Source organism: Prinia subflava, chromosome 7 (genome assembly GCF_021018805.1).
Source record: "Prinia subflava isolate CZ2003 ecotype Zambia chromosome 7, Cam_Psub_1.2, whole genome shotgun sequence".
Lineage (NCBI taxonomy): Eukaryota > Metazoa > Chordata > Aves > Passeriformes > Cisticolidae > Prinia > Prinia subflava.
In genome coordinates, this window is record NC_086253.1 from 22,984,224 (window position 1) to 23,011,544 (window position 27,321).

Here is a 27,321-nt window from a genome sequence, read left to right on the forward strand (position 1 = left end):
TTATTGAGACAGGGATGGACATAGATGGGTTGTGAGGGATGTTGTCTTGGTTTGAAAGACAGGTATCTGCTAGGGAGGGCATGGAGAATTCAAATCCCCTCCCTCTAAATTATGATAATTTAGGAAATTAAAGGGGCTTTCAGGCAGAGGTATGGGGATAGGAATAACAGTTCTTTACTGGTGTGTATGACAAAGCAAACAAACAACTACAGCATTAATAATAAACAGAACCAGGAACCTCGAGGGCTTTCTTTCACAAAGCCCGGGGCAGTTTGATCTCGGCGCCCCTGCAGGACTCCGAGAGGCCGAACTGGAAGGGAGGAAAGTCCCGGACCGGTGGATGAGATGAGGAGCTCTGCGCTGGCAGCTAGAGCAGCAGGGGTGTCCCGGCAGGGCTGGGCAGTGCAGGGACACAGAGTAGCAGGGGAACCTCAAAGCAGCACCGAAGAAGCAGCAGCAGCTTACATGATCTTCCCCCTCCCAGAGACAACTCCCAGAGACCCAAAAACCAAAGGGTGTAGCCCGGTGCTATCCTCTCCTTTGGCCACTTCTTTGTTTTGGTCAAGTACTCACAAGTACCCAGTAGTTAGTCTCCTAGCAGCTTATGGGGAAAAATTCTACAAGTAAAAAAGAAACAAATCTAACCCCCAACAGACGTGCAGTGTGAAGGCACAGCCTGGTGCTAATACAAGGGGTAGAGCCCTTCCTCCCTCTAGCTATCTTCCCTCACAAAAGAGTCCCTGTTAACTTTGCAGCTGGAATTACATCCGATGAAATTTTAACACAAATTTTAACACTGGATTAACAGTGGGATTTGTCTCTTGAATTTTTAGCAGTGATGTTTTTCTGCCAAAGCAGATATAAGTCTAACCAGTTAAATGCAGAATTGTTCATTAATTACTCATTAAGGGTAAGACTTTAAAATCTTTCACAACATGATGCAGAGTGTTTGGGCAACCACCCAGCTTGAGTATGTCCCTCTGTCCTGAAGGGAATGGAAATTATTAAACTCAGCACAGGTTTAGTGAGCTGCTGCATGGAAAGAGAGAGGCTCTGATTCATCTGCTCTGCAAACAACCGCATGAGACTGCAGTTTCACTTTTTGATGTGGTCTGTTTACAGAAGAGTATGCCAGCTGAATTATCAAAATGAAATACTATTCCTTTTTCCTGGCTAAGCACTTGGTAATTTTAGTTGAGGTTCTGAGGGAGGAGAGCTGAAACTGCTGTCGTGGGTGTCATACCTACAGTTTAAGCAATAATTTAGTCCATAGTACCTTCATGGAGGAGCTAAGGTCTCACACCTGGTGTCCTGATCCCCTTCATGGAGGAGAAAAGGAGGACAAGACCTAGACCTAGAAAGGACTTGGTCTTGTCCTCTGAGGTTCACACACATAAGAAACTGCAGTGAAATAGGGACACCTCTGCTGTCTGTGTGCCATACACTGTTTGCTATATAAAATCTCTGGCGAGATTAGGGTGTGCTTCTGAGCTTTCATCAGAAGGCTGTAATGAGAGAAGAAGGGGCAGCTCTCAGATGCACAGTCCCTCCCTTGGCAGCAGATGAACTTCCCTCTCCCTTACTGTGTGCATCTATAGATCACTGTGCTGAGCTGCTGCTAGGATGTGGGAATGGCTTTTACTGTAAGTATGCCTAGTATGCACTTATAAATTATATTAATTTTGGCAACTTTTTTATCTATACCAAGAGTTACTAACAGCAGTCACAGGGCTCTGGCTACTGAACACCTTCCCCGCTCTGTGGTCTCCAGCATATCCTCCTACTGCAAATAGTATTCTCCCACCTTAACATGCACTAGTCCTTACATTAAACTTCTCCTGGAGTATTTCCTGGATGATGATTTCAGAACAAAAAATATTTTACTGAAAAGTTTGTCACTGGCATTCTCAGCATTTGTCACTTCTGAGATGGTGCCATTGGGAAGGTGGTGAGATGCCTCTGGGTTCAAAGTGATGAAAAATCGTTTGTTTGACATAAATTAAAGTGACCTGGAAGTTTCTGACTTAGCCTGATCAACTGAAAGTGTACATCTCCAAGGCTGAAGATAAGACTCTTGTCTCAAGACAAGAACTCTTGACTGTGTAATCTTACTCTTCTTTTGAATTTTGAGTGCTGGTTCTTACCTAGGATGAGAAGACACATAATCATATAAATGAAACCCCTGGGCACCTCTGTGAAAGTCTGAGTACTGCACGAACAAATATTTGGATACTGGGCTCTTTTATCTCCCACTTAACAGGATATAATAGATTCCATTCAGTGGGAGGCTGACCATTTTAAAAGGAGTTAAGCTCTTTTTTATCCTATACTACAGAACAAAAATATGACACCCCAAAATAGAGACAGATAATTCGATTAGAGGATGTGTGAAAGCTTTAGCTTTGCCAGGGAGCTAATTGCCTCAAAGGACACAATCTGGACTGGATTAGAGGCAAAGCTTACTGTGGAGTAAACTGCTTGGTTACAAACCTCTGGGTGAATGCTCTTGCTCTTTGATGAAGTGTGAAGTCATTTACACCTTTTTGCCATATGTTTTGCTGCGTAGGAGTGTGCATGCATGGATAGTTACCATGGAATAAATGACATGCTGTAAAGTCACACACTGTCAATTAAATTTATTTATGTGCCCATTCTTTTAGGCAGAGGAACACCCTGTTTCTGGATGGTGGGTGAGGAGTGGTGTGAGGAAGATGCAATGTCAAAACAAAGCTGCCTCTGCGCACATGCAGTAGGAAAATCAAGTGGTTTTGAAACAGTATGGTCACAAATCGTGCACCTACAGGCTTCCCCGCTGTCTTGGCTGTCTCAGTCTGACTCAAAGGTGGCACACGGGGTCAGCCCTGGAGCACGGCAAAGGGATTGCTGGCAGAAATGGGAGATCGAGTGTTTGAGATGATATCTTCAATTCAGATGCCAATATCCCAATTAAAATTGATGCACACCCAGATCCCTTCTTCAGGGTTTGTAGACACAAAAAGAACAATAAGAAAATGTTATTACTGTTTTTTGCATGACAAGATGGGGAAAATTTGTGAAAAAAGAAAAAATCTGGACTCCCATCAGTGCTTACTCTATAATAAGATATAGTATATACCTTCAGGCATGCTCCTGAATCTTTGGCCCAGGAAGCCTTCCTTTGTTTCCTCCACTCACACTGGGCTTGGCTGTGCTCTGCCTGTGGGAGTATTGCCATGTGTTGCATCACTAGATTTTTCAGCTTAATTTTGCTGCTTAGTTTTCCTCCAGGAGTCTTTGGAGGTCCTTATTTTTCCTATCTCCCTGGTGGGAAGGAGATAGGTAGCAACGCTTCACTCAGGTTAGGATGAGCAAGTCCAGCAATGAGGGTGTGCTCAGGGGGCCAGGGAAGGCTGGGAGGCTTTTCTTGATTCATGAGAGCTGCTGGCAGCACCTAATGCACCACTGCCCTAGCCCAGTTTTGCAGCCACTGTCACAGAAAATGAAGTAAATGAATTGTGGGTTTGGGTTTTTTAAGCTACCTTCTTTGGGTGACATTAAGTCCAGAGGTTAGTGGTGGGTGTTAAACTACTCTCCTGATTCTGTAGCTTTCTCACAGGGGCTCAGATAAGGTGGGGGAGTTTCTTGTGTTTGGTGCCGATTGGTGAATAACTCAAGTATATTGTGTGGCTTAACCACAGGGAGCTGTTTTCTTTCTCTGCCGGAAACACCTGCCAAAAAGGCTGTGTTCACTTGGGCTGTGAAGAAAAACCCCAGCTTCCAGCCTTATAGCAACAGGTCATACCTGTGAGGTGATACTCAGTGCACTAGTTTAAGTTCAAAGCTGTGCCAACTGGATATGAAAAAATTATGGCTCTTAATTAAAACAGAATATCAATATAAAGGAATTAATGATGCTTTCCCTTGCATAATCACCAAAGAAATACATTTACTCTTACTGAATTGGCTAAATTACAAGAAGAATATGGTTGCACTCAGAAAGAGTCTGAAACTAAATATATGTGGAGAGCCTCCCTTACATGGGGAGAGTGATTTATGCTAACAGAAACAGAAGCTGAGGGCAACTGAGGACCTGGGGTTTTCTTAACCACAGGAAGTAAAGAGCTCCTCGGTCCCTCACCCAAAGAGCCACCTATTGGGCTGGGGGTTTGAATTTTCCTGGGGACAGGCAATCCAATTGCCATAGTAACTTCCATGGAGCAGCTGACTGAAAGTGTCCAAAAGGCCGCTGGTCCCCAAGGAATGCATCAGCACATGGTGGAACCTGACTAAGGCTCCCTGACGACCATGCTGGTGGATCCAGAGTCACACTCATGAATATGAGCAAGATGACTGGGACTGGGCCTCAGCATCACAGCATGCTAATTCTGCAACAGCTTGTAGTAAAGCTGTAGAAAGGGAGCTACCAAATGTATGCCAGAGAATTAACAGATTGTTGTCTACTATCACAGCTGTTTCTGCAAAGTGATTTTCCTCCAACTAGAGATCCTCTTGGAAACTAGCTGGAGGACTGAGGAGTGCAGTATGATGCTGGCTGTTTTCTGAACACCTAGCTGTCACCTTGTTCAGTTGTGTCCTGAACACACTGATGTGAAGCACTACACAGGATGCCATTTCTTCAAACATCCTTACATATGAAAGGTGACACTCGACATTGTTATGATCATGCTTCTCACACACTAGTCATTTAATCTGTGTTAAAAGTCTAACAAGTGCATCAATTACAGTGTGAGTGTTATTTATGTTAGCTATCTCTTTATGTCCTCTGCCACTTTTGAACTGAGCAGGGCCAACTTTGGTGTGTTCAGGCCTCAATTAAAGGCTACTTTTGATCAGTAACCAGGTGTGATACATCCTTTCAAGAGGGATTAGGGAAGATTAAGTAAGAATTGTCAAGGGGACGTCTTCTGTAGGTAAGGAGACTGAGCCTCCAGGAGGAACAGGCGAGGTTGGATGCAACTGTGATAGAACTGCAATTTGGACAATAGTAACTTCACATTATGGTGTCACATTATCACCAGATGCCAGTTAGCTTTACCTCTCATCACACTAGACAGTAAGAAAAAATGCAGGCTTGTATCAAGGTAAAGTGTCACCACTGCAAGGAATGGCCTTTGACTAGGGTGTTAAAACAAAACAAAACAAACCGACTTAGAGAAGTTCTTGAAAGAAAACACCCTTTAATGTAAGATTACACAAGGTCAAAATGCAATTAGAACAAACATGCTGAACACCACGTGCCTGCCCCACAAGCCCCAGTTTTAAAACCATGACACTTCATTCCCAAACCACCACAGGTGTGAAGTCACTTTCCACTTGTTCTTCTCCTTCTCTCCCACTTTACAGAGTACTGAAATTTTAGTCTGTATAAAGTATAAAATTTGTGCATTGCAGAAGATACCCTCTTCTATAAAAGTGCAACAGATAGACAGAAATATGTCTTTTTCAGAATCTTCACCACCACCACCACCTTGCCATTCTAATAATCACTTTGTGGAAATACCCATGAAATACTCCTGTTAGGGTTCCTCAGCCAGAAGGAATGCACCCCATACTGGTCTGGAGGAAGTCCAGCAAACCTAAGACCTAAGCAGAAGACAGTGAGGAACTCCCTCCTTGTCACGGCCGTGCTGTTTGGGTGCACAAAGAGAGGGCCCTCTCCTCGCGGCCGTGCTGCCGTGTAGATACGGAGAGCTTCAACAGGACACACCCACAACTCTTCACATAATCTCAGCTGGATCGAGCACCTCTGTTGGCCCGTATGAGATGAATGCAGAAAAAGGGTTGCACTTTCTTCTGTCAGCTGGAGGTCACTCAAGCACAGCAGGTCTGGCTGTGCTATATTTTGGTGATTTGCCACCATCTCTTCTATATGGAGTACACCAAAAAAAGCTACAGTAAAAATGGCACGGAACAACATACACTCATAAGGAGAGCTACACACAGACTCCAGAGTTCCCAGGAGAGATCTTAACACTTCAATTGTTACAGGAGAGTTCTCATCATTTGAACGGCGAGTCCTGCATTTCAGCCTCGACATCATGAAAGAGATAAGAGGATCTGGAAGAGGATCAGGATGATCTGCCATTCTGGAGATGAAGGACAGTCCTTCCATGTACATTATTATGTTTGTGGGAGGCAGACCCTGGCACTCCATGGCGACGAGAAACTCTCTAATTTGTTCAACTGGAATTGGCCAGACTGCAGACAGAGCCATGCCTTTTCTAAAGGAAAGAAAGTTTTTCAGGCCTTCATGGTAGGCTTGCCATAAGTGGCTCTCTCTCGAGTCCTCCAGTAACAGCAGGGTCTTCAGGGGCCAAGGGCCCAGGGAATGCTTCTCAGGAACCTGGCTGAGCTTATCTGCTGAAAAAAAAAACATGTTAGTAATGGCAAACAAAAGCAGATAGAAGTTCCCTCCCTTTTAACATGCTTCAGCCTTTACTTGAACTTTTCTGACAAAAAGCCTGTCCCATGCATTCTTATGACCCTCATCTGCAGAGCTTCCAACAGCTGGAAAACAGGAGAAGGATTACATTCTCAAAACCCATAAATCCCCACCTATTTGTCTCTTTAAAGCGATATCTCAAACCTGGTGACAGTTCTGACACCCTATTGCAAGGTTTCTGTGACCTCAGACCTCCATCAGTAGGCACGAGTGGCCAGGAGTGACAAAGGCACCACAAAGTAAATATATTCAGGAGTGCACAGAGGTCTCAGAAGCCTTCCAGCAGCGTGGTCAGACCACATGGAAGAACCCGGCCGGATTCCACCCACCTCCCCCCTGCCCCGAGGGCAGACTCACCAGCTCCTTGCCGAGTGCCAGCCCGCAGTCCGCAGGTACTACAGGACCCGGCGCAGCCCTGCGGGCCGCACGGCAGCCACGCCATGCCGGGCTCCAGCCGCAGCAGAGCCACCAGCGCCCAGAAGGGCGAAGGGGCAGCAGGCACCTCGGCCCTTCTCTCCATGGCCAGCGAAACAGCAGCCATGCAGCGAGCAGCACCAAACACACAACTCCTCCACGGTGCCACCGTGCTGCCCTTTTACACCCTGGCCCTCCTATCCAAACCAGAACGCCCCCTTTGCGTGCCCTTCTGCGACCCTATCCGAGCGTGTCCTGAGGGTCCGTGCGGGGTCCGCCCACCCTGCCTCCTCCGCTCTCTGCCCGCGGCTCTGCGGGGGAGGCCCCTGCGAGCTGAGACTTCCAAAGATCTGGAAACTGCCCAAGAGGGCCCTTATCGCCTCCATTGTGCTGCAGCTGAGGGCTAAGGAAGGAAAAGAGGGTGTTCGAGGGCGACTTGACCTGCTTGTCCCTGGCCCTATTCTTCTTCCCCGCCACAAATGGGTGCCCTTTGTTCCCAAAAGGAGAGAGCCGGCAGCAGCGGGAGGTACAAACGAGGTACAAACCAGGTCTCTGTGATGGCCAGGAGTAATGGTCAAATCTTGAGGGAGCGGGAGCTCCCAGGGAAGGAGGCCGCCGGGGTCCCTGCACAGCTTTCTTCAAAGGGAGACCAAAAGGTCAAGTTGTCGGCTGAGGAGCCTGCTAGCTTTGCTTTTTTCTTAGGGTTTTTCTGGGATAGCTACTGTGGAAAGGCATCTGTCTCGTTAAGCTGTGCAAAAGCATCTCAGTGCTTTGCCTGTACTTAACAGCCAAGGAGGGCCGATGAGTAATTCAGAACGGAGCCAGCTATCCAGAGCTATCCTCTACCAAACCTGGAAAGCACGTCTTGGGGAACCCATGAGATTAACTGGGAAGTAACACGAGTACTTTTCTCTCTTTTTTAACCTTATCACTAAATCCGTTCACACTGAGGACTCTGGCAGAAGACGTTTCACACCTTCCAGTTCCCGGGCGCGCCCAGCTTCCCCATCCTCCTCCCGCATCGCTCCTGACCTCCGGGGCTGTTCGGGGGAGGGCTCTGCGGGCGCCCCCCCGGCCATAAAAGCGTGCCCGGGGCTCGGCTCTGGCACTCTCCGTGCGGCGGTGCCGCTGCTCGTGCTGCTGGCATGGCCTGCGCTGCCCGCGCCCCGGCCGCGCTCTTCTGGGACATGCTGGCGCTGCTGGCCCGGGAGCCGGGCATGGAGTGGCTGCGGCTGAGCCTGGCCGGGCACGCAGTCACCGCCCCGCCGCGCAGCCCGGAGGATTCGCGGAGAGGTAAGTGCGGGCCGGGCCGGCCGTGCCCACTGCCGGGCAGCCCCTGGGTTCTGCTCGGGTTCTTGCTTGAGGCTGGAGGGTTTGGAGGGACGTGTAGAGAGAATTCTCCCTCCCGGGCTGGGAAATAGTGTTGCCTACTGCAGGGAGTGTGCTGTTTGACCTTTGTTGTAACTCCTGTAAGCCGTCCCTTGTTTAAAAATTACTTTATATTTGTCTCCTCCATTACTATTCCCCAACCTTAGAAATCCACGGAATGTTACCACATCCAGTGCCCGAAATGGGCCTGATATGTTGCTTATTTCTCATTTGAAAATTATATCTGGTGCAGCTGTGTGTGATCTGTCTTTCAGATAAACTCACAGCACTATCTGGAGGTGTAGTGCATTCACAAGCACTGTTTTTATTGCCGCTTAAGTAGTATGCTTGTGCCTCTTGTGACCATGTGCTAACGTGGATCTTCTCTTGCAGGAGGCGAGATCAGTCATCACCAGATGCATTCCTTGGGACCTCGGCCCCTGAAGACTTTGTCGCTGCTGGAGCACTCAGGGGATGATAAGCTTTGGCAAGCCTACCTCGAAGGACTGAAGAAGTTCCTCGTCTTCAGGGAAAGCATGGGAATGCCTGCAGCCTGGCCAATTCCAGTGGAGCAGATTAGAGGGTTTTTGGCTGTGGAATCTAATTATTCGCCCTCGAAGACACTGACATACATAGCAGCACTTTCTTATTTATCAAAATTGACTGGCAACTCTGATCCTCTGGAAGATCCCATAACCTGTTGCATGGTGACAGGCTTGAAACGTCGAGCGGGTATCCTGAGGGATAAATACTTGCCTGTAACAATTGAGATGTTGCGATCTCTCTTGGGAGTTCTGGAGTCTGTGTGCATAACTCATTATGAATGCTTACTGTTTCGTGCATTATTTACTGTAGCTTTTTTTGGGGCACTTCGAATAGGAGAGATAGTGGCGAAGCACCGTAATGTACTGCAGCCTGAGCTGCTGTACCTCAGTGATCTCCGGCTGATGGAGAGGAAAGTGCTGCTTTTCCTGCCTTATTCTCCTGTGGCCCACGAGAGACACGTCATCAGCCTGGCGCTGTCTGGAGAGCCCTGGGTGTGCCCAGTCCTGGCCCTGCGGAGCTACTTGGCGGCGCGTTCGCGGCTGGAGGGGCCGCTCTTCGTGCACTCGGACTTGCGGTGTGTGACGAGGCGGGAGTTCCTGGCCGTGCTGCGCTGCGCCCTGCGCCGGCTGGGGCGGTGTCCGCAGCACTACGGCGTGCACTCCTTCTGGCTGGGCACTGCTGTCACCGCTGCGCGCTGCGGCTACCCCGGGGAAGAAGTCACCCGCCTGGCCAGGTGGCCCTGCGTAATCCCGGGAAGATTCCAGCCGTGGAGATCAGCAGGAGAATAGAAGCTAACGAATCATCTTCTTTATGAAGAGTCAGCTTTAGCCTTCGACAAGAATTTTGTATTAACACCTGAAATAATTTTCTACCTCGTGGTGGGATGATCCTAAGTTAACCCAGAAGTTGTTTGTTATGTCTGTTTTTGGAGTTTAGGGGTTTGTCAAACCTTTGTGCATAGAAAGGTGTGGTTTTATCTTCTATATTATCTTTATTATCTTGGGATAATAAATGTTGCCTTTTAAAAAAGTTTCTGCCTCCTAGTGCTATTGTTGCTCTTTACTCAGAAATCATAATCTTGGCTTTGAGAGCAAAGAATGACAAACTGAGAAATGTCAGTTTGTCCTCCTTTGCTCTCAAAGAAAAGCTGAGCTTTTAAGGTAATACTTGTAAAGAGGAAGTAGTTAAATGATATTATCTTTTGGCATAGCTGTACACGTTTTAACGCTAACATTTCACTAAGATCAAAAGGAAAGTATAGGCTATATTATTAGCCAAATAACAGACACCTAAGGATGATCTTCTTAAAATATTGATCATCATAAGATGTCCAAAATGATACCTTTTCCTGTTTAAATTGATGATAGCAACATTTCATCAAACTCTGCCTCTGAAAAGATTTCATTTACTCTCTAGACTCAATTCCCTGTGAGCATAATTAGCTTAATCAGTATTTTAAATAACAAAAATAGCACATGGTTCACCTAACAGTTAATGATTGCCTTAGGATGTGATACTTGCTGGCCTAAATTTGACCTGCTTTTTTCATGAATTTTAAGTTACTCTTTAAAATTGAGTTTTCAACCATAACCATAAAGTACAATGGATTGAGTATTTCTAATTTTGGTGTTAATAGCATTTGTAGCACTTTGATAGCCTCTGGTGGAAAATATTTTTTTCATCATATGGCTGGACTGGGACAGGAGCTGGTGAGTCAGACAGTCCTCTGTCTGAGAACTGTGATGAGCAAACCTTTTAGATCACCCTTATTACTATCACTGCTTCAATCCTGGATTATGATTATAGCTCAACAGGTTGGTTTTCTATCTTGCTCTGCCCTATACCCTTCTCCAACAAAATTAGGGGGAACAGAAAGATGGTAGCTATCTGAAATTTAATGCTGGCTGGATCTCCATGTGGACAGTCAGCTGTGATTTCTGAGACTCCTTGTTTTTAGTTGAGATACACCCTGTCCATGCAGGGCACCACTGTCCACTACTCTCTGCTGTGCATGGTATTGAGATCACTGTGGGAGTTCATTACAGTGCAGCAACACTTTCGTGGTTATGCTGATACCAGAGATATCAGCTAAAAGGTCACTAAAAGCTGCCTTTTTCATTACTTTTCTTTGTTCACCTGAATTGCTTGTTTGCACAGTAATTTCTGTGCACGAAATCTTACATGTACACAGAGCTAAGGTAATGCAAAAGTAGCATCTCCCCGGGAATTATTTTGAGGTGCCCACCAGCTGCTGCTGCTTGTTAGGCCAAGCAGGCACTTAGAACATACCTGCATAAGGAAGTGCTTTGTGCTCTGTGGAAGCTTTGGGTTGTTGCTGTACCCTGTGTGTGTGATGTGTGTGCTTACTGGCTTCTGTTGCATCTAGGCAGGCCAGTTTCTAGTTCTGTCTGTTGCCTTGCTGTGAAAGGTCTGTGTAGTGGCTGTATGTGGCATGGCTTTAGTAGTGGTGGGAGGGGGGACTGCAGGGGTGGCCTCTGTAGAAAAAGGTAAAAGGGGCTGCCCCGTTCATATTTTTGTTTCTCAGTACCCTAATATTTTAACTGTGAATGTGCCTGACCATTTAACTACCTGCTAGGACTCTTCAATTTAATTGATTGCAGCAATAAATTGTGCTTCCCAAATGGGAATACAAGGAAGTTTTTTACAAGTATTTTAGGAGTGTGAATAGTTGTCCTAGCAGACAGGAATAGCTGTTTTAATGTTTGCACCTTTAATATAGATGCTGTTTTGAAAGCTTCTAGGTAAGTCTATTTTCTGGGGAACCTGGTATTTGACAAACAAATGCCATGATGATTGCTCAGGAATACTGGGAAAATGGATGCCTGTCTTATTTGTAATTTCTGTGTCTGATACATGAAGCAGAAAAGAGAATTATCTTTGTTCTTATTTCTGCCTACATTTTATTGTTATAGCCAGAGTTTTGATCTTGTACCCCTCCTAAGTGGAAGTAAAACCTCAGAAACAGCACCTCCTGCCCCTCCTCCACTTACCTGGGTGTCTGCAGAGTTGTTCCTCTCACATATTCTCGCCCCACTCTTCTCTGGCTGCAATTATATCTGCACAATAACTTTCTTCCTTCTTAGCTATGTTATCCCAGAGTCCTTACCACCATCTCTAATTGTCCCAGCCCTGGCCAGCAGCACGGCTGTCCTGGAGCCATTTGGCATTGGCTCTGCTGGATGTGGCGGAGGCTTCTGGCAGCTTCTCACAGAAGCCACTGCTGTAGCCCCCTGCTACTAAAACCTGGCCATGCAAACCAACCCAGTGCACTAGTTCTTTTCATTTAGCTGTTCTAAAGGATAGAAAAAGAATAGGTAATAAGAATGGTATTTACTTCAAGGTGTAAAATGGGGAATTATTTCAACTCACATTATTTCCTACCATGTTAATTAACGGTTTCATGCATTTTTATCATGTTACGGGTGAAAGGCTAAGTGTACTGACTTGAAAAAGCTGAAAAACTCTTGTATTACTGATGACTCTCTGCTGTGGGAATTCACTGTATTACGTGCAGATACTGGTCAATCATTCATGTGGAAGCTCAAACTCTTAAAATTTCTAAAATTTATAATTGTTAATTTAAGCAGTTAGACTCTTCAAGATTAAGGGGGAAGTAATAGAATAATAGAATCACAGAAGTGTTTGTGTTGAGATATTAAAGATATCAAGTTCCAACCTCCCTGTCATGGGACACCTTTAGTAACTTGATCAGGTTACTCAGAGCTCCATCCAGCCTGGCCTTGAATAGCTCCAGGAATGGGACATCCACATCCAATGGGGAACTCTGGGAGTACCTTACCACTCTCAAAGTAATTTTTTTTCCCCTAATATCTAATCTAAACCTACTGTCTTTTAGTTGGATCAATTTCCCTTTGTCCTGCCACTACATGTTCCTGTAAAAAAACCCTTTCAGTCTTTCTTTTAGGCTCCATCCAGGTTCTGCTTTCAGATATGTGTATCCATCAGTTGAGATGTTACCTGTACATTGAAGAGACTTGGTCATTCCTCCTGGTGGCAAGGAGGACACTGATATTCTGCAGCAGCCATAGTAGCAGCATGCTGGGCACAGTGTACCAGTGCTCTGCTTACCCTGATCGTGCTTTCTGTTGAAGACATTCCATTTCATATTCTTAAGTCATTCCTCCTCAGGAGGTTTGTAATTACTAAGGTTGCAGACTTGGAAACTGGATAGAATTTGAAACTACATGTATTTTAAGATCTCTAAAGGAAAAGCAATGTTCTTCAGTCAAGGTAGGTGAAAAAGGCTGGTTCACAGGTTGTGATGCAAGCTTGGCTAGAAGCATTAGCAAGTGCCAATGCACCAATTGCTCACTGAAACTGAATCTCTTCCAGTGAGATATCCTAATGTGTTGCTGTCTTGCTCTCTCAGGTTGGCAGTGTGTTCACTGCAATGTGCTGCTTAACCACGCTAGCTACCTGTATTGCCTTGCAATACTGGCAGAAGAGAATGATAGAACAATGTGTACCACAAATCCCATGCTTTTTTCCTCATGCATATTTTCCCACCAAGAACAAATCAATTATCCATCAGAGTCCAGTGTAGACCGTACTTCAGTCATTAAAACCATTGGAAAAGAAGCAGCTGTCTCATATGGCAATGTAATATGCTCCTTTTGTTACAGCCCAGGAGTAAAGTCAATATGAAATTTGCTGTTCCATGTTCTAGGAATGTTCTTATACTAACTCTTCGCTACTACTTTGAGGAACTGGTTCTTGTACTTTTATATACATCTCTCAAAAGCTACAATAACTGCAGGATGATTGTAGGATAGTCTGACTCCTCATAGCTCTGCTATAAACTGCACTAATCCCTCTTGCATTTTGTCCAGCATTTTGGTTCTGTTTCAGAATAAAATGCACTTCCTTAAGCTAGAGGCAGCTGAGCAATTGGCAAAGATACTTCACAGCCCCCTGCCAATTGTTGGCAAGCAAAGAGCAAATGTTTTCCAAAGCACACCAACCAATCAGATATGATTTCTGGTTATAGTAATTTAATGTTAAATCACTTTTTTTTTTTCCCTTAACAGCTTTTATACCTCATATCATCTTCCACAGTACTTGAAAAATAGCAGCTGCTTAAACCTGTAAGATTCAGGTCAGTGTTGTAGGCTAACACTTTTAGATGGCAAATCCTATGTCTTTATTGGCAAAATAAGCTTTTTCAGCCTACTCAGCCAAGGAAAAGATGTGCCTTGGTTCTGATTCCCTATATTAACACCTTAACTTACTTTTTTCCCTTGGAAGTACTTCATTTCAGTACATTTGTTATGGGTTGAAAAGAAGAAAACAATATTATGTCTTTGGACAATTGCTTGGAATTTTGCAGATGAAAACCAACAATATGGATACAGCCTCTTTTAGCTGAGGCACTGTGCTTACAGATACTTAAGAAAAGGGACGCTATCTTCAGCTGAAATGGTGGTACTTTGCTCCCAAGATATAAATGACTCTCTTGTGCCAGAACGAGTGTAGCTGCAGAGTCTGAATAAATCAGCAGATTTACTTCAACATTTTGCTCAAGAGGAAATATTTTTGCTTAAATTATAGCAAAATGTGAGTGTGTTCATGCTAGGACATTTTAAAGAATGTCAGTACCCATGTACCATAAGATATTTCAGTAGCTAAACTCATGATTTGTCAAAAGTTCTTTTCCCTCAGAGATGAGTAGTTGCTGCTTGCTTTATCCCACAGGGAGATTTGTTTGGGCCTAAATGCATTGTGGTAATTTAGGATTGTGTCCTCCCCCATGTTGTAGTGGCATATTTTGTGTTGCAAGGTGGATGTGAGCTTACCAGGAAAGCTTATGTTTTCAGGAAATGCTAAACCCTCTATGCAGGTACTCCTGTGGCCGTGGTAAGTTTTGGTAGTGTTTTAAAGGGATGTTCCCATCCACCTCTAAATTTTGGAGAGTGAAACTTTAGTTTTGAGTTAGTGTCTAAACTGTTGCCTTTCAGTCTCACCTCTTCAGACATTGATTTAAAGTCTGGGGGTTTTTTGTGGCATGCACACAAACTGGGGCACCTAGAGCTGTCTTCAGTCTGCAGTGGTACCTGGGAGACTTCCCTCTACTCCAAAAGCTGAGACAGTGCTGCCTTCCATGGCTCAACAGTGATCTTCAAGAGGAAGATGTGCGAGTCTGTCAGCACACTTGTAACAGCGTAGGATTTTTTCTCTAATTCAGCTTGGTTTGGAGCATCAGGCTGCCTATCAGAGCAAATTTGTGATTTGTGTCTAGGCCCAGAGGCTGCCTTTGTGTAGAACACAGATTCTGCAATTGGCCATTCAAAGGCATGCTAAAAAAGCTGGAAATGATCCCAGTGAGAAAGAGCTGTGTATAAAATAGCTTTCTGTTATCTAAAATTATAAACTAGCTTTGTCCTTTACCCTGCCAGATACTGATGGACAAAATACTAATGAGCTTGTAAGTATTGTGGTGGAAAATGAATAACCTGCTGCATATTAGACCATATTAAGTAACACCAGACTTGTATGTTCAGAAAGTTTCTCTTCAGGGGCTGGGAGGTGGTTGGCAGAGCTGCCTATGTAAGTGCACCCAAATAATTTATATTCAGAAAACCCCACAACGGTAACATGCAAATGAGGATTTCCCACCTCTGGAAAATGTGGCTAATATCCTACATAATCTCATGACCTACAGTTGTGAATGCTTCCTAAAGTATTTCCTATCTTCCGTGTGTACAGCAGGATGGAAGAAAATATGAATGAGTGTGTTGGTTTCGGGTGGTAGGGGATTTTTACAGAGAAGGAAGGAGGAGGCAGTAGGTGGGTGAGAAAAGAAGAGGCGGAGAGAAACATGTTGCATCTAAATGAAGTGCTGTGTTCTCCAGAGCAGGCTCTGTGAGGCCATTCTGCTGGCAGCAAGGGCTGTTGTTACCCATGATATTCAGACCAGTTAGTCCAAGGAGAGAAGTCTGACTCTGAACAGTTAGTGTGCTGCTTGACCCTATCACAAGATAATATTCAGTAGCAAATGCTGTGAAGAAAGTGAATACAACAGCTTGTGTGGGGAAAAATTGGCAGGAAGGCAAGTAGAAGCAGACTGTGAGACATTTCTTACAAACTGTGCTTAGAAACCAATCTGTTCTTCTTTTTTGTTCTCTGTTGAAGGGATGGATTATAAATGGTACAGACGGCCTTGAGGCCTGTGATAGTACAGTATCTGCAGCTTTTCCAGTGGAAGGCTTGAAAACTCTTAATGGTTTTTATGCAAAAAAGGGTAAAAATCCATTAGAAAAAATTCTGAAAGTCTTCATGTAAAAACCTTAGGCTCAAGAGCAAATTTTTATTTTATGCAGGAGATAGAGGATTGAAATAACAAAATTCTAAGTATGTTTTTACACTTCTTACACACATTCCTTATGGCTTGGCTAAGATATATATCTAACTTTGGAAGTTTTGATATGAAAGAGATCTCTCCTCTGTCATCTCCACTTCAGTCTGTCTTTAGAGCACGTGCAAAGTCAAACTTCCTTGACATGGCAGTACACTGAATTTAGATTTTTAATGATGTCTGCTTAACAATATATGTGTGGCTAGGAACATAAAAGGTTACCTGTGTTATGTGAGTGGTGTGCAAGCTCAGTGCAACAATGAATGGTCCAGTCGTGTCCCGCTGAGCGTGCTTTGCTCTATTAGCAGCCCAAACTCATTCCCACGAAGCCAAATGTTTGAACAAAATATGCGGGAGCAGGGTTGGATATTGTGCCACGGGCCTTAATCGCTCTCGGCATCAGCAGGAGCCGCCTGTGCTCCAAATGTGGTTTTGTATCCCCTCACAGCTGTGCCAGTGTTCGCTCCCTCCAAACCCTCCCGTGACTGGGCTCAGGTCCGCACGTCCTGCCGAGAAGGAGGTCCGGAAAGACCCCGCGTTCAGCCACCGAGCGGTTTTGTTCCTTCTGCTTATCTCTCTCGTTAAAAGAACATCTTGTCTCACCGTGTCCTACATCAAATGCAAGGCAAGCAATCTGCGAAACTGGTGGAAGCGGACTGTAATGCGATGTGATTTCTGTGATGAGCAGCCTCGTCTCTCCGGGTGGATCAGCAGTGGGCTGGGTGACAGGGCCATCTGCTGGCAGAGGGACTCCGGCAGCATCCCTGGGATTCTCCTGGGAGCGACTCTAGTTCTGGGAGTGCTTAATTGGCTCCATTCTAACTTCCAAACACTCGTGACTCTTTCTAAATTGCCTTTGTAAGCGGCTTCGTATCTTGTGTTAATGTCTGGCTTGTAGCAGAACTTTTAACTGTAAAGAAAGACAACTCTTTAACTATAAATTTAAGCTCCAGTCAAAAGTCAAATGGTATCTGGGGTTAGTATTGCCTCAGATCATGCCAAATCTTAAAACTGTGTCCTGAGGAAGTGTGGGTTTGTAGAGGAATCTCTCAGATCAACGAGAAATTAATGTTAATGCTCGGCTTTCATACAAAATGTATACACTAGGGATGTTTTGATTAAAAATACAGATCAGATATCTTGTGAACAAACAAAGAAATCAAAACGGTCTGTCATACTAACATTGTTAAATTTCTTGTGTTTTCAATATTGAAAAGGCTTTTGGATGTATTTTAGTTTACTTTTGCAAGCACTGTGCAATCAACGCAGCATCACAAACATAACAAGCATGTCTAATATAGGTGTGCTCATGTTTACCTGGCTACTGTATGTCCACTGTGATGACTGAAAATACTGTAGGTTATAAACTACAGCTTATGGTCTATCTGTTTGCAAGTTTATAATTAATATTAAGGAATTGTATGTGAGTATAAGAATAAATTGGGTGAACAACATGTAAACATGCTTTATGGGTTTTTTTGGGAACCTGCTGTTTCCCTGCAAGAAGTCTTTGTTACAGTAAAGGTGCAGGGTTCTTTAATATACATGTTCTTATGCCAATGGAAGTACATCAGTCCACACTGCTTGTCATGTGTGTGTTGCTGATATAACAGGCCACACGGTTGTCTCAAGCCTGTGGCACAGCAAGGCTTGTCCTGGTTCCAGTAGTGTTCGTAGCAACTCTCTTAAAGCAGTACCCCTGGTCACTCTCATGATTACTGTCACAGGTGCTCTGCAGTAGCTCCTTGCTGACAGAATGGCAATTTATTGTAGACTAAAACTATTCCCTGAGAATGCACTTATCTGATTGTATCCAAAAATATGTCGTTTTCTGTCCACAATTTTCTTCTCTCTAGCATCATATATCTTCATCCCACAGAGAGTGCAGGTTATTACGTCCTGCCTAGGGGCTCTTCTGACCTTTTTGACTTCTAAACAGTTTTCCACCTTTTTTACTCCTTTGACAATTCAGCAAATGAAATGATGGAGATTTCATTACAGGAACTTTGACTGAAATTACTTATTGTTTACCCAGTAAACGTGGCCATAAATGTAATTGATTTATAAATCTCACAAAGCACAAACATCAGCCAGTGACTGCATGTAGTGCTGCTGTGTAGAAATTATGTATATGGAGGGATAACTTTTCTTTTAGCCAGAAGACTGTGCAAGAATAAAGCACAGTTTTCTGTGGATCAGGATTATTCTGGACCAATTTTTTTTTCTGGTAGCTCATTCTATATTTTCACTTTCTGTTTTAGTGAGTGTTATCTGTTCTAAAAGGATGGCAAAATGGATTGCAGTATATCAGGAAGGATGGATTGGACTGTGGAGAGGAGGAAGTAATCTCTTGTTTGAGAAACTTGAAAGAAAATATCTGTGGTAGTAGGAAGCCAACTTGACAACATGAGTAATATAGGCAGAGCTGTTGAAGTTCTGACTGTCAGGGTGAGCTGAGAGGCCAGGTGATATATTGTTTCATGTTCACATTTTTCTCCTGAAACTCTTTTGGCTAAATGTAAATGTTGTCCAGTGACTATAATCTTTTGTCAAGTTCACCTGTGAAAAATTGTACTGTATAGGGGAAACGGCATTTTTCCTGCAAAGCCCGGCTTTGCTCCAGATTTACTGTGCTGAGTACTGGTCCTCAAGTTGTCTACACCTGCTGAAGTTCTTGTTTGCACAGTGATATTGGGCTACTGCTAATATCAGAGGTGTTTTCTGACCTTGGTGCAACTGCATCTCTTCCATGTGGCAACTCTTTGGTAATGAAAACCTTGTTTTATCTGCATGGAAGTAAGTAGGCTGTGGCCATGGCTATTGGGGTTTTTTTCTGTGTGATATTGGATGTGTGATGGATTACTGTTGGATGTGGGATTGGATTACTATTCCTATTAAAGTACTGAGTGAGACCACTTTTTTGTGAAGGTCCACAAATTCCACAGAACTGGTTCTGAGCGGGCTATTGCAGAATATAAGTGCAGTAAGACAAAGCCCTCCAAAGAACTGTAAAAGGATTTGTCATAAATTGGACGAGATCTTACATTTGTAGTAAAAATGCAATGGAATACAATTTTGGCACTGATACCCAATCTGTTGGTTTTCTGTCTCAGCATTAGCTTGCGAGCAGGCAGCGCTCAGGTTTCCAGGAGAGGGAGGGTTCAGCAGAGCCCCGGGCGGTGGCAGGGACAAAGCCCAGCATCGCTGCAGGGCTCTCACAGCTCCTGCGGGAGGACTGAGCTGCTCCTAGGAGCGCATCAGTGTGCCAGCACCTTGATGCTGGTGTGCAACTTGATTTACTTTTTTTTGGTAGTTTTGGATGGTGGTAAACACTTTTGTGCCCTTGGGTGAACAGTTTTGTTTAAGGTCCAGAAATGAAGATAAGGAGCCTCTCCTTTTACGTCTCTCTGTGGTCGCTGTTCACAGCAGTGGTACTCAAAGGTGAGAATACTGCTTGCTAGCTAAATCTTGCACTGAGGTCTATTTTTTTTCAGATAGGATCTTGTGACCCTGTATGGCTGAGCCCAGAAGTGTTTAATCTGTTTAGTTTTACTTTGTCTCACTGATGCATAGACAAAATGATCATGTACGACCAGAACAGCAGTGCTCTTCGGGAGGATTTGATTTGTTGGGATACCCTTTTAGTCGGGAAGATTAGCTTTGAACTCTTAATTAGTCCAGAAGTCGGTGTGAATCACCAGAGAGAAATGTACTCCAAAGCATTCGTTCCCTACATATTGCCACCTGGCATTTGCGCAAGTCTTGCGAGTGTGTGAGAGACTGAAATGCTGAAGTGATAATGAGTCACAAATTGGCCATTTGCAAAAGCAGCGGGGGCTCTGATGAGGATGGATTTGCACCCCACAGCCGAAGAGGAGGAGGAGGATGGGTTTTGAACCTGCATGAGAACAAGCCCGGTGCAAAGGGGGTGAGCACCCATCGCCAGACATCACCACGGCAAATTAACCTTTGTTTAGCAACAAGCTGGGTTTTGAACCAGATAAGGGAGAAGACCGATAAGAAGCAGATCCTGTGAGATGGGATAATACTTTTATTCATGTATGGTGATATCGGTCCTCTCCTTTATCTACTCTTATCCTTTATTTATTTTTCTTTCTTTTCCGTCTGTATTTTGTAAGGCGTAATTTTTATGCTTTTATATGGTTGCCTTTCTATAGATAATAACCGATACCACTACGTACCTCTTTCCCACTGTTGGAATTGATGCAACCCTTAAATTTTTTTTGTAACTTTAGTCAGGGGTTTGTTCGCCTTTTCCCAGAGGGAGGGGAATTGAAGTTTCTCTTCAAGAGACTGTTCACCGGGTGAGGTCTGATGAGTTTAACATCTACGGGTGGGGAGTAGCCAGAAGGTACACAGGAAATAAAAGAACATTAATGGGCATCACTCCCCCGGAGACACCTGGTCTGGGAAAAGATTGATAAGAGAACCAAGTGAGGTTCTTTTGGTTCAAGAGAGTGTGGAGTTAGGAGTGAGGGCCAAATTAGTATTGAAGGCGAAGAGATCAATAATCAAGAGAAGACTGAACACTAAGAGTTGTATAATTTGAGTGAACCTGAATTTCTTTGTGATTTTTATGTATAAATAGGTGAAAAGTCTGCTAAAGAACTTGTATGATAGAATGATTTTCACTGCACAACCCAGGCATGCGTGGATGAAAAAAATTCTATTGCACGTCCTGCTCAGAATAACATCCTGCCCAGAATAAACTAATGCCTAGTTCTCTAACATTGAAAAGTTCTTGGGGAGTTTCTGTTTTTCCTGTAGTTTCAGTGACACCTTTGCAACCAAATCATTCTAAATTAAACCTCCCATACATAAATAAATGTATTTATACATAACCAGTCATTCAGTGTTGTTCCACTCTTATCCCAAGGGATCTATTAAGAAGAACCTCAGCTACCCCACCTTCAGGGGTGGGTTGTAACAGAATGATTCTGTTGTCCTTGCCCTTTGCTTGAAGAAATTGTGAATCTGTGTAGAGATGATACAGAGGCTACCTAGAGAAACTGTGATGTACAAAACAGTATGAAACAGCAAAAGTGTAATTTAAAACCTCAAGTTTCAGTCAATTATCACTAGAATCTAAGTCTGGATAGCAAGAAGCATCTCCAAATACATGGTTTGGAAAAGATGTGGTGCACAGATGTATTCACACATTATGCAATTGCCAGCTTTGTGAGGAAAAGCAGCTCAGACATTTTACAGGTGGTAGTTTAAAAAGAAAAAATAAATTATGGAAGTAGTAAAAATCCTACCAGTGCTGCATTTTGGGACATACCAAAAGCCACTAGCCTGTGAGTAAGTGAGATTTCAGACCTTGTTGATTGGAAGCCAGTAATATCTGCCTGTGAAAGTCATTGGTAAAATAAAAGTACATATATTTACTTTCAAAAATTGTACGAATCACTGTATACAGAGTGTTTTTCAGTGGGTGTGGAAAGCTTAAGTTAGCTATTCATTAGCTCCAGGTGAACGCTGTCTTTATTTGCATAGCTTCATCAGGTACACTTCTGTATCTGAAATGATATTCTGCCATATATGAATGATAAATATGGTTATAGCAAATACTGCTTAAAGCAGTAGAAAGAGAGTGTTTTCTGATGCTGCTCAGTGCTTAATCTAATGTACTGAACAAGTCCATGTTATCTAGCTGTAGAATCAGCCAAAGGAAAATATGCTCACATGCTGTTTAATGAACTGTTTGAAGACTACTCCAATGCTCTTAGACCAGTGGAAGACACAGATAAAGTATTGAATGTCACCCTTCAGATCACATTGTCCCAAATTAAAGACATGGTGAGTAAAAGTATACTTCTATTTTTCTAAAAATATGCAGGAATATATTCGATTTAAGCATTTTGTTTGGATGTAAGCCTATTGTTTGGAGTAGGAAAAGCAGCCTTCATATTTTTGTGATAAGTTCAGAAATGCTTCCTCAGGGTGAGGGGAGAGGGGGTGGCCTGAGGGGGTGGGGGTGTCCTGCTCTCCCGCTTTTCGCACATTCTTCTCTGGGTGCAGCACTTAAGGCTTCCATTATAAGTCTGGAAACTTAGAGCTGCTGAATTTTTAAGACTTCTTTTGTAGTTAGGAGTTGGTATCATGCCCTCCAGGCAACTTCTGCTGAGTTCTAAATACGGCAAATGCTTTTTCTAAGATGCAATTAATTTCTACATAAAATCCCTAAAATTAGCCTTAAGTAATTTTTATAATATGGTTTTTTAGATATACTTTTAAGGCAAAAGAAAATGTGTCTGGAAGGAGAGGGAAGATTACTTTTGTGACTTCTGAATTATAATTTCAAGGCCTCGCCAAGCTCTCAAAGAATTTCTTAGCCTGAATCTGTTAGCTATTTACTATTCTGAAGCTTGCAAAAGGAAATTAGGAAGAACTGGGAGCATTAGACACTGTGATTAAAACTAGGGAGGGTGCTGAGGGAAGAAGGTTTGCACAAGCGGGAGTACAAACCAGTGATTTCCCTGTACAGTGTATTGGCCTAGGTGCTTGTCTGAGGATTATTTTGTGGCCTGTCAGTATTCTGGCCTGTTTTGAGCACTACATCAAAGCCATATCACAAATGCTGTCTGCGTCTAAGATGTGATTTTGTCACCTTCAGTTAGAAATATTTCTACATTTTTATGCAGGATGAAAGGAACCAGATTTTGTCAGCTTACTTATGGATTCGACAAAGCTGGTATGATGCGTACCTCAGATGGGACAAAGATAAATATGATGGCTTGGATTCTATCAGGATTCCGAGCAATTTGGTTTGGAGACCAGATATTGTCCTGTATAACAAGTGAGTGTGGCTGGAGAAAATCAGCTTGCATATCTGAGGGAGGGAGTGGGGGGTTAATGGAGTAACTGGCCTGCAGAGTCTGAACTTTCATCTCTGTCTTACCTTAGCAAGGGGTGTGTTTGTTGTCTTAACATTTGTTGTTGATCATCTAAATATTTTGCAATAAAGCTATAGACAAGATCTGAAAATCATGCTGCACAACAAAGCTTTTCTGAAATTTTCTGCACAAGGAATTGAATACCCTGGCTGTCTGAGGTGCTTTCTGCCAGCCCCCCCTAGAGAACTCTGGAAAGTTGTCTACCAAAAGATGATACATAAAGGGTGCACTTCTTGTCTGGTCTCCCAGGCCAATAATGACCTGCAGATTTTTTTTCATCTTTTAATGGACTCTTATCCTACTGTGTCCTGTTTGAGGTCAAGTTTGAAGAAACTATGGCCAACAAATACAACATAATTTAGCAGCACTGATATTTGGCATTCATGGGCACTCATACCTGTAAATAATGGTTAATAGTAAGTTCCTACTAAAATTCAGTGTAAATATGATTTCGGAAGCATGCTTTTAATGGTGTGAAAGGAGGCTCTTCCCCATTGCCCACCTTCTCTGGCCTTACATTTTTGTCTGTCAATCCTGATTACCATTTTTCTGTCTTTTAGGGCTGATGATGACTTTTCAGAACCAGTAAATACTAATGTAGTGCTGAGATATGACGGAAAAATCACTTGGGATGCTCCTGCTATCACAAAGAGCTCTTGTGTAGTGGATGTGTCTTACTTCCCTTTTGACAGCCAGCAGTGCAACCTTACCTTTGGGTCCTGGACCTATAATGGTAATCAGGTAGACATCATCAATTCTCTTGATAGTGGTGACCTCTCTGACTTCATAGAAGATGTGGAATGGGAGATTCATGGCATGCCAGCAGTGAAGAATGTTATCACTTATGGCTGCTGCTCTGAGCCTTACCCAGATGTGACCTTCACGCTGATTTTGAAAAGGAAGTCCTCTTTCTACATATTTAATCTGTTGCTTCCTTGCATTTTGATCTCTTTCCTGGCCCCACTGGGATTCTATCTCCCTGCAGACTCTGGTGAGAAAGTGTCTTTGGGTGTTACAGTTCTTCTTGCTCTGACTGTGTTCCAGCTGATGGTTGCAGAGATCATGCCCCCATCTGAAAATGTACCTTTGATAGGTGAGCTTTACACACTTTATCTTTAAGCATGACTTATTAATAGCAGGGCTGTATGTCAGGAAATCTTTATGTAATCTGTGATTTCTGGGAAGATGTATTTGTTACATTTTGGAAACATAGTGAAGTACTTGAAATATGTGTGGAATTGGTATAGGTATGCTGCAGTTTTTAGAAGTTATTTTGTGTTTATTTTGAATTATACATTAGCTAGCTATTTTATATTTATTAAATGTAGTTAGATATTTAGAATTATGATATCATATCTTGAAATAAACCTAGTGATGGAAAACAATTTTAGAACTAACACACGAAGTATAATCAAGAGCTATAAGCTCAAGGTCAGACTGTTCCAAGATATGTTTCTGCCAGATCCAGGTGGTGGGATGGCCTGGCTGGCATACTCACAGTTGACTTAATATCTGACAATTGCTACTTTGGACTATAGTTCCTGGGAATCCATTATGCTGAAATTTAACTTATGTCTGGGATTTCAGAAAAGTTCACGTGCAATGCAAGGAACCTAGCTTAGTCTGTTTGCTCTATTCCCACACTCTCCCTTGCCATCCTTTCCAATCCCTTTGAAGCTGGGCTCATGTCACACTTGTCAGTGGCACTGTGTCCTCTGTCATTGCTGTCAGCCCTTGCTTTTCCTGCAGGGCAGGGCTGGGAGCTGCCTCTCTGCATGGGTTTGTTGGGTGGTCAGCTGTGTACTTCAGTTGCCAAAAGCAAGGGCAGAGGAGCACAACTGGCGTTCTCTTCAGCTCTTGCTCTGACCTCTGAGCTGGCAGCACACTGTGGATACCAGCAAAGTCTGGATATTCACTGTTTGAGTGTGAAAGCATGGATCTGCTGGTGTGGGGTGCACCAATAGCTCAAACAAAGTGTTATCATCACTGGTGTTAATACATGAGGGAGTGGGATTTCCAAGGTGTCATTGGCATGGGGATTTTACAGACACTGGGAAAAGAGCAAGGCTCTTGAGAAACATTCTTTAGCTTCTTTCTGAATGGATGTATTTCAATAATCAGAGGTTTTAGCTTGCAAATATTTACCATGCTAATGACATTCCAGTAATGAGTACAAGATTTTATTTTAATGGCTTTTATCTTTGTTTTAAAATGGTGAATCATGATCTAAGAGAATTAAGGTGATTAAAACTTTGTTTCCCTTGCATTTATGCTCAACACTATGTTGTCACACTGTTACTTCTCATTGAATTTTTTTTTATTAGAGTAACATCTTTAATATGACTTTATTTCATGTTCTAGGAAAGTACTACATAGCAACTATGACCATGATCACAGCTTCCACTGCACTGACAATCATTATCATGAATCTCCACCATTGTGGCTCTGAAGCAAAGCCTGTTCCACAGTGGGCCAAGGTGGTTATTTTGGACTATATGTCAAAAATCTTTTTTGTTTATGATGTGGGTGAAAATTGCACAAGTCCGAAGAGAGAGAAGGAAGAAGAACAAAGGTTAGAGGGGGATGATGGGTGTCAGAGGAGACACAAAGAGGTAAGGAGTCCTCTTTCCACTAGGAATGATGACTGCAATCTCAAGGAGAAGCTCAATGGAAATTGGGATAAAAGCTATGGAGTTCATGGTGAAAATGTTAGGGAGACTGTTAATTGCTGTTCTTGTTACAAAATGCTGATTAAAAATATTGAGTATATTGCTAATTGTGTTAGAGACCATAAAGCAAACAGGGCCAAAGGAATTGAATGGAGAAAAGTTGCAAAAGTGATGGACAGGTTTTTCATGTGGATTTTTTTTATCATGGTGTTTTTTATGAGTGTGCTGATCATTGGGAAAGCTGCTTAACTGAAAACGAATATGTTCCTTTTGTAAATCTGAATATTCTGTGCTTGTTTAGCAGGAGTTCTGTGATAGGGGTGCTTTTGAGATCTTTGTCTTGCATTCTGTAACAATAAACAAATTGATTTGGTAGGCTGTGACAGTGAGTTGAAACATTGCATAACCGAGGCCTTTGCTGGTGACTGTCCTTGCCTTTCAACATGGGTGTGCTGATGAGGCTGCAGGATAAGCAGTCAGTGCTCCACCTTGGCAGGTGGTGGCCATGGCTTCAGGCTACCTGGGCCAGAGCACTGCAGCAGTGGGGCAGACAGCCTAGCAGGGAGCTGTGTAGTCACAGGGCTGTGTCTCTGCACCTTGCAATTTTATCAGCCCTTTCTCTCTCCCAGGGGGAAAAAAAGTGGATTTGTGACATGGTGACATTTTCTGGAGATCATCCCTTCACAGCACTGCCTTTTTTCCTTTTATTTTAGCTTGACTTGAAAACTTGTGGTTTTTATTACAGCTCACTGATCATTGTTCCCATCATTTCATAGGCTCCCCATGTCTATCTGCTGTGTCTTTAGCTTCTAATATGGTTGAGCTTACTCTTTTGATCTTCCTCTTTATCATTTTTTGCTGCTGGATGTTATTCAATTGTCACCATGACTCCAGTAAGCCAGATTCCAGGATTTCCTCCTCATTGAGTCAGAGGGCCTCTTTTCAATTCTTTCTCTTGAGCCTATTAATAGGAAGAACTTCTGTCCTTCCTACATGTCTCAGAGCTCTGGGCACTCGTGCGAGATGTGCCTTTAAATGCTACTTGAGACTGCTAAAATAGGAGGGTGTGACTTCTGTCCTCTTTCACTGTATGTACCCACCAGTGTTCACTCTTTGTGTTCCTTGTTCACTCTTACAGGTTCTTCAATACTTAAGTTTTAAACAGTTTACAGGAATACCAAGGTTTCTCTGTGCATTGATTAACACAAAATCATGACCTTACAGACTCATTAAAACAGTGCCATAATGAACACTCCTTGCTCAGCACCCTTGTGCTTACATGTATGGAAAATGTTTGTTACTGACAATACCAAAAACCCCCTCTTCTGTCTGTTAATCTCTGTTAACCCTCTCAGACTGATAGAGCTCTGGAGGATGTCTCTTGTGGTAAAGTAAGAAACCAGTACCCCAGGCATGCCCATAGCAAATAAATTGCTTTTGCAAGGTGCCCTGAACTTTGAAACCATTGATATTCTAGATGCGGTGGGAGAGGCAGAATGACATTGTAATGGATCCCAGTCAAAAGTTCATGTGATAAAGCTAATTTTCATAATTGTCACAGTTAATAGGTGC

General features: G+C 43.3%; 3 protein-coding genes across 3 annotated transcripts; 2 read left to right on the forward strand and 1 right to left on the reverse strand.

Moving 5' to 3' along the window:
• Positions 1 to 5,174: 5,174 nt before the first annotated feature.
• On the reverse strand, positions 5,175 to 16,925 carry LOC134552972 (uncharacterized). Its single transcript, XM_063402204.1, has 5 exons — positions 16,777 to 16,925; positions 12,770 to 12,894; positions 9,095 to 9,509; positions 7,833 to 8,221; positions 5,175 to 6,357 (listed from the first exon to the last, which is right to left on the reverse strand). Exons 1-5 carry the CDS (start codon positions 16,923 to 16,925, stop codon positions 5,477 to 5,479), a joined length of 1,959 nt encoding a protein of 652 aa, XP_063258274.1. The 3' UTR covers positions 5,175 to 5,476.
• On the forward strand, positions 7,876 to 9,783 carry LOC134552519 (uncharacterized). The gene is made up of 2 exons (XM_063401199.1): positions 7,876 to 8,149; positions 8,618 to 9,783. Exons 1-2 carry the CDS (start codon positions 8,002 to 8,004, stop codon positions 9,556 to 9,558), a joined length of 1,089 nt encoding a protein of 362 aa, XP_063257269.1. The 5' UTR covers positions 7,876 to 8,001; the 3' UTR covers positions 9,559 to 9,783.
• Positions 16,926 to 19,537: 2,612 nt separating the features above from the next.
• Positions 19,538 to 26,140, forward strand: CHRNA9 (cholinergic receptor nicotinic alpha 9 subunit). The gene is made up of 5 exons (XM_063401200.1): positions 19,538 to 19,604; positions 21,838 to 21,983; positions 22,829 to 22,983; positions 23,641 to 24,173; positions 25,442 to 26,140. Exons 1-5 carry the CDS (start codon positions 19,538 to 19,540, stop codon positions 25,996 to 25,998), a joined length of 1,458 nt encoding a protein of 485 aa, XP_063257270.1. The 3' UTR covers positions 25,999 to 26,140.
• Positions 26,141 to 27,321: the final 1,181 nt, after the last annotated feature.

Bases quoted from the DNA above. Each gene is read 5' to 3' on its own strand.
- LOC134552972 (XM_063402204.1), bottom strand. From the start codon at position 16,925: ATGCTGCCGGAGTCCCTCTGCCAGCAGATGGCCCTGTCACCCAGCCCA. The intron at 12,895-16,776 runs GTAGGACACGGT...TGTCTTCAACAG, and splicing joins TTGCTTGCCTTGCATTTGAT to AAAGCACGATCAGGGTAAGC. The intron at 6,358-7,832 runs GTGTGAAACGTC...TTTTTTCAGCAG, and splicing joins GCGCGCCCGGGAACTGGAAG to ATAAGCTCAGCCAGGTTCCT.
- LOC134552519 (XM_063401199.1), top strand. From the start codon at position 8,002: ATGGCCTGCGCTGCCCGCGCCCCGGCCGCGCTCTTCTGGGACATGCTG. The intron at 8,150-8,617 runs GTAAGTGCGGGC...CTTCTCTTGCAG, and splicing joins CCCGGAGGATTCGCGGAGAG to GAGGCGAGATCAGTCATCAC.
- CHRNA9 (XM_063401200.1), top strand. From the start codon at position 19,538: ATGAAGATAAGGAGCCTCTCCTTTTACGTCTCTCTGTGGTCGCTGTTC. The intron at 22,984-23,640 runs GTGAGTGTGGCT...TCTGTCTTTTAG, and splicing joins GATATTGTCCTGTATAACAA to GGCTGATGATGACTTTTCAG. The intron at 24,174-25,441 runs GTGAGCTTTACA...TTCATGTTCTAG, and splicing joins TGAAAATGTACCTTTGATAG to GAAAGTACTACATAGCAACT.